Genomic DNA, 6,763 nt, shown 5'->3' with positions numbered 1-6,763 from the left:
TAGGTACTTATTTAAAAACATGAAACTATATTTGGTGTCACGACTATTTAAACATTTAACTTATTCATAGGTATATTTTGTCTTTTATAATAGATAAATGTAACGATAACTAATAATTTCCACAAGCTGTTTCAGGTTGCAAAACTAAAGGCACCAGAAATCACATTCAATATTAACGTCTACGCTTTATATACTTCTGTAGTTACAGGCAGTTAATATGTATATACTACTAGCTATTTACTGAACATAATAAAAATACATACATCAATGGCACAGCGAACTCACAAAACAATTTTACTGTGATAAAAGCATCAACTTAATTTCTTGTACATAAATATCTTTTTCTAAATCCATCATTCATTTAAATGGCACGTAATATATTTGGTGTAACAGTTACTTTAACCTACCCATATTTACACAATATAATATACCTTATTTACATAATCTCAAATATTTACATACCTACATCGTATTTAACAAAACAAATAAATGCTAATAAATGACAGTAACAGTGAAAACATTGATATGCTAACCGTTTCACTCCCACTAGTTGGATATTTGTGCTCTATGAGAGCAAGAGCGAGCGAGCTCAGGCCTAAGTCACTGGATATGACAGCGCTGTCTCTATTTATCAAGTCCGCAATCTTCTCCGCTTCCAACACACACACAGTCAACTGCAAATCCGTTGGGAATTGCAACACCGACTCGACCGTCACGTAGAATTCAGTCTCAAACGTCAAATAGCCTCTCAAAGCGCATTCAGCTATCTTCACATGTCTTTCGAGCGCGGATAGAATATTTTTCAGGTTTATGACGGAAGCTGAAATATTTGTACCATAAAGGGCCCTGTCTATTTGTTTCTTAGAGTATAGTATTCTTAACGCTCCGCCACACTTGGGGCAGCAGGCGCCTGGAGCCGTAAAGCCTAGGCAGTTAGGCGCTTTCAGGCGTGGACATACGATTTGGTCAACAGTGCACTTTGGCTCCATGAGGTCGGATATAGGTCCCACTGCTTGGCATGACCCGTAGTAGTCCACACTGGCGTAGTCAGCCCACGCCGCACATTCAGACGTGTAGGTCACACCGTTTACACCGCACACTTGGCGCTTCTGGAAAGCAAGAAATGCATACCAACTGAACTAAATATATAGGGGAAGACAGCGCACCAAGTTAATCATTTTAATTTTCTTATGTAAACAATGCAATGGAGACTTTTCCTGAAGCACACCTAAGACAGCAGACGACAAATACAAGACATAGTAAAAGTTTTACCTAAGGCTCACTCTTGAAGCCGCACGACATAATACTTTCTTTCTACTTCCATGACCATGAAGAGTACTTACAGAGTTACACCCGTGCAGACAGGGTCCCCAGTAGGCCAGCTTGGCCCCATACGTGGCGAGGTGGCAGGGCGTGGCGTGCGTGCGTCCGTCCACGTCGCACACGGGGCTCGCCGGCTGCGAGTTGCAGGAGGACGTGTTCACTGGAATGAGGAGTTTAGGTTTAGGAATTTGCTGGTGTAAACCGCAAGATAAGTTGAGGACAATATTCGTTTCCACCACCAGCAGTAGGTAAATACATTTGTCATAAATGAACTTCCATACTTAGGAACTCATATCTTGTGGTTATTTAACTTATTGTACTTAATGTAAAATATAAATATAATGTACTTGAATAAAACGTTTGATGTCACTAACTTTTAAAGGTGTAATTACCTGGTATTGTATGCTTAATTTTTAAGATAAAAGTGTAATTGCATAAGTTACTTTACTTTAATATTTGTTATTTATCATTTATCCAATAAAGAATTTTTGAAAAAAAAAAAAAAAAAAGTAAGTAAATAGTTTTTTTAAAATTCAGAAACCACAAACGGGTAAACTTATAACATCATCGATAAGTATACCTAGCCTAACACTAGGACTGCATCACGACGGGTTATCTATCTATCGGCTATCTATCTACGCGTACGTTACCACATACATCTGGATCCGGCTCGGAGGACCGTGAAAACGATTAAATAGTTTGCTCATTTGCCTTGATCGTTGGTAGGAGCTATGTATATTGCTGCACGCTCAACTCTATCTCCGCGTCCGTAGTCTATGACTGCAGCTACTAGTACGTACCACAGACGTACTGCGGACAGGCGGCCTGCAGACGCGACAGGCACACGGTGGGCGCGGCCAAGCACACGCTGCGCCGCCCGCACGACGCGCCGTCTTACGTTACCATATCATATACATGTGGATCCGGCTCGAAGGACCGAGAAATGGCTTAGATTGCTTGTATCTCTGGATCGCTGGTAAGAGCGAAGTATATTTATGAACGCTAAAGCCTTTCTCCACGTCCTTTGTCTAGTACACTTGCTGCGCGCTGAACTGTCCGTTACCATATAGGTACATGTGGACCCGGCTCGGAGGACCATGAAGAGCTAGCTATACTAGTACGTACCACAGACGTACTGCGGGCAGGCGGTCTGCAGACGCGACAGGCACACGGTGGGCGCGGGCAGGCACACGCTGCGCCGCCCGCACGACGCGCCGTCGTACGTTACCATATACATCTGGATCCGGCTCGAAGGACCGTGAAAGGGCTAGATTGCTTATTTACAGTTACTAGTACGTACCGCAGACGTACTGCGGACAGGCAGTCTGCAGGCGCGACAGGCACACGGTGGGCGCGGGCAGGCACACGCTGCGCCGCCCGCACGAGGCGCCGTCGCACGCTGCTCGGATTCCGAACTCGATCTCCGCGTCCGTTGCGCCCGCGCATCTGTGGAGGAAGAGATAGATGAAATAAATGTTTAGGTAGGTTGGTCCAGCGATAGTGTTTATCACTGAGCCGTTGAAAAGAAGTAGGTAAATATACAAAGGTATCAATAGGATGGAATTTAATACACACGCTCTCACGACAAACACGGGTTATAGTTTGAATATCGGACAGCATAATATTTGTAGCATGTGACGTAGTACAATGCATTCCATAAATGTTTGTAATACTATAAACTAAACAGCACATGTCACAACGTCACAAGTCGCTTACCTTCTATTTAATAGATAGCCAAACTAGACTTTATTGACATGTTTACGTCATAGCGCAATGAAGGAAGGGCTTAGGCCTAGTCCGCCACGCTGGCCCAGTGCAGGACCGGCCTCCTGAAAGTTATGGTTATAAAATTCTACCCAGTTGTAAAGAGTAAAGTGTAAAGTAAGTGAAAACCCTCACTTGGCCAAGCACACGTTGGGGTAGGCCCTGGCGGCGGTGCGCGCGGGCAGGTGGTGCGGGGGACAGTTGCAGGGCAGGCCGGTGGGCAGCCGGGCGCGCCCGCACGCCCGCTGTGCGCATATGCGCTCGCCCAGGTAGCACGCGCACGGGTTGCACTCCATGTAGTAGGTTGAGCCTGTGGAAGAGGATATATAGGTAATTTACACGAAAACTACAATGTTTCAGCTGCATTACCTATAGTTAAAAGTTATGTAGGTATCTAATCGAAATAATGTGCTGTTACTCGAGCGCAAACTATAACTCAAATCTTACAGACGAAACTAAACATAGAGAAGGAAACAGTAGGTAAATTTGCATCTGATCTGCCAAAAAACAGGTGTATACCTTTGAGTTATGACTGGCATTGGGGTCACTTTAAGCTCAATATTTGAGAAGAATATGCTTATTAGAATTTATTTAGACGACCGAATGGCGTAGTGGTTAGTGACCCTGACTACTGAGCCGATGGTCCCGGGTTCGATTCCCGGCTGGGGCAGATATTTGTTTAAACACAGATATTTGTTCTCGGGTCTTGGATGTGCCCGTAAAATGGCAATAGGCCCGCCCCCTATTACATTGGGACTAACATAACACTCTGGCGAAAAGTGGGTGCAGCAATGCACCTCTGCCTACCCCGCAAGGGAGTACATTAGTACAAGGCGTGAGTGCGTGTTTTTTTTGTTTTTTTTTATAATACATACGCGTGTATAAAGCGCGTACATGCACACTTTATACACGCGCTTGCGCACTTGCGCAGTCGAGTTTCAATTACTAATTTATACGTCGTGTCAGGTTCTACCTTTTTTGGCATAAGATTTATTTGCCTAATCTCGTATTGCATAGTAACGTTTGGTCAAAGTCTCGTTACGCCGAAAATCGTATGGCATAAATCTCGTTTAGTAAAAAGTTATTTCGCATAACATTGTTTAGCCTAATAATGGTATGGCCAAATCTTGAATAGCCTAATAATGCTATGGCATAGGTTTATTAGGTTTATACAAAGTAATAATATTCGTTTGGCTTTAACTTTGACGGAGCGTCTCCCTGCATAGCGCAAACTGGTGCCTTGTATTGTTTCCGCTGTTTGGAAAACGCTCCGCTCCGCTTCGCTGCGCTCCGCTTTGGTTTTGATGAACATGTACACCTAACACGCTCCTCCTCGCTTTGCTCGTCGTCGCACCTATTTTTAGGTTTCGATCTCATGGGGTTTGTAATAATTATATTGGTCGTTAACTTTCGATTTTTTGATCATACAATATCGTGATTTTCGGGATGTAGGAGAAAAATACCACAATTTGTACATTTACTACATACTTAATATATTATTTATTAAGATAACATTACGAGAAACAAGATTATACATAGGTATAGACGAACATAAATTTGAGCAAACGAAACTTAGGTGTTTAAAGATTGTGCCTAAAGAGTTTTAGACGAAACGAGCCTTATGCCACATAAGTCTTGGCAAAGTGATGGTTCGGCCAAAAAAGTTTAGACCATACGAGTTATGCGAAATGAGTTTTGGTCAATAAAGATTATGCGAGATGAGCGGAACCCGTCGTGTCAGTCGTGTGTTATGGCTCTTAAAAACGAAAGAAATCATGATGGAGCAGCACATTAGTAATAATAGGTCCCTCGTCCTTCTCTCAATGCTTAGATAAGTAAAAAACCACGGGGCGGTTGACATATTATTTGTCTGAATCCGTAATCAAACCAGTGTAGTAACTTAATTTAGAGATATAACAAAAATTACTCACGGTGCGGTATAATCTTGTCATACAGCTTGCAGCTGTCCAGGTCCACACACGGCAGCGGCTGGCACCGTCCCAGCCCGCGCGAGCCGCACCGACAGATCTTATAACACACCTTCTTGCCCGCGCTGGGCATGGGCAGGCGCGCCCACGAGCCGACCGGGATTATGTAGGGACTGTCGCCACCTGGGGTAGGGGAAATAAAGGAGGTTTTAGAATGTTATTGTGAGCCGTATGCATCACAAGTTTTCCGCACATAATAATGAAAATGTAGATGTGCGACCGCATCTGCCTCCAGTGGACCAGATTGGTTTAAAAATGAGGAGCAAGCTTAGGAAGCCACTATGGAGACGGAGCAAAGGCAAGTAGATAAGTTGAGTATAATTTCCAGTATATGCTGAAGTCTCAGGCTACGCCTTAGCGAAAAAGTCTGGTAACCACATCATCAACTGGACACCATGGGCGATGAACACTAATTCAACTGTCAAACACTTTCACCACTTTGAAGGTCCAGTCCACAACAGGGTGGTTATATACCTGGATTACATAGTATAGTGTGTAGTGAAGTCATCACAGTCTCACCGAGCGGACATCCGTCGACACAAGTGTACTGGGGCCCGGCGCGGCCGCTGCGGCTCGCGAGGCACAGCTGCGAGGAGTTGCAGGGGCCGCCCGCGCACGGTGACGTCACCGCCTCCCGCGCTGATAGTAGGGGCGGGGATATACCAGATCATGGAACTAGAAAAAAAGTCGGATGGAATCTCGCTATCTAAAAAGTGGGGCACCCAAAGTAAGTCAGTTTCATTGTTACGACATGCCCGCCACACACACATTCACACTCAAACTAAGTCAGACCGCTGCCGCGCGCTTCTTCTTCTTATCGTGTCGACGACAAACCAACAAAGTCGCTAAATAATACACCAGCCGCGCGCTAATCACGTTGCACCACATACTCTCATGTCGCTACCATTGTTGTGCCTCATTTCTTAGTTAGCGAGATTCCTTCCGTCTTTATTTCTACTTCCATGTACCTGGTGTGTAGTGACCACAATCTCACCGAGCGGACATCCGTCGACACAAGTGTACTGGGGCCCGGCGCGGCCGCTGCGGCTCGCGAGGCACAGCTGCGAGGAGTTGCAGGGGCCGCCCGCGCACGGTGACGTCACCGCCTCCCGCGCTGATAGTAGGGGAGGGGATATACCTGGTCATGGAACTAGAAAAAAAGTCGGATGGATTCTCGCTATCTAAAAAGTGTGGCACCCAAAGTAAGTCAGTTTCATTGTTACGACATGCCCGCCACACACACATTCACACTCAAAGTAAGTCAGACCGCTGCCGCGCGCTAATCACGTTGCACCACATACTCTCATGTCGCCGCCATTGATGTGTCTCATTTCTTAGTTAGCGAGATTCCTTCCGTCTTTATTTCTACGTCCATGTACCTGGTGTGTAGTGAACACAATCTTACCGAGCGGACATCCGTCGACACAAGTGTACTGGGGCCCGGCGCGGCCGCTGCGGCTCGCGAGGCACAGCTGCGAGGAGTTGCAGGGGCCGCCCGCGCACGGTGACGTCACCGCCTCCCGCGCTGACAGCAGGGGAGGGGATACACCTGGGGGGAGGGGTTTCTTTAGGTATACAGTTAGATAGGTAGTTGAATCAAGTTTACCTAATATCGAGAACATTCCGTAGACTGGCTGTTCGTAATGTTACATCCTGTAATAGAGTATTGTTAGGTTTTCTCTCTACCT

The 6,763-nt window shown here is 45.6% G+C and overlaps 1 protein-coding gene across 1 annotated transcript in view; it reads right to left on the bottom strand.

Annotated features, from left to right (window-relative positions):
• Positions 1-4: 4 nt before the first annotated feature.
• Positions 5-6,763, bottom strand: part of LOC105390805 (reversion-inducing cysteine-rich protein with Kazal motifs) — a 56,868-nt gene continuing 50,109 nt past the window's right edge. Inside the window, exons 13-18 of the mRNA XM_048622693.1 lie at positions 6,481-6,624; positions 5,019-5,198; positions 3,223-3,397; positions 2,624-2,769; positions 1,344-1,483; positions 5-1,109 (exon numbers count right to left, since the gene is read on the bottom strand). Coding sequence (XP_048478650.1) covers positions 474-1,109; positions 1,344-1,483; positions 2,624-2,769; positions 3,223-3,397; positions 5,019-5,198; positions 6,481-6,624 — 1,421 coding nt within the window. The 3' untranslated portion in view covers positions 5-473. The remainder of the gene's footprint in view (positions 1,110-1,343; positions 1,484-2,623; positions 2,770-3,222; positions 3,398-5,018; positions 5,199-6,480; positions 6,625-6,763) is intronic.

The sequence above is a fragment of the Plutella xylostella genome, chromosome 3, assembly GCF_932276165.1.
Source record: "Plutella xylostella chromosome 3, ilPluXylo3.1, whole genome shotgun sequence".
NCBI classification, from domain to species: Eukaryota; Metazoa; Arthropoda; class Insecta; order Lepidoptera; family Plutellidae; genus Plutella; species Plutella xylostella.
Note: the sequence above shows the minus strand (reverse complement) of the source record. Positions and strands in the feature narration are given on the sequence as shown.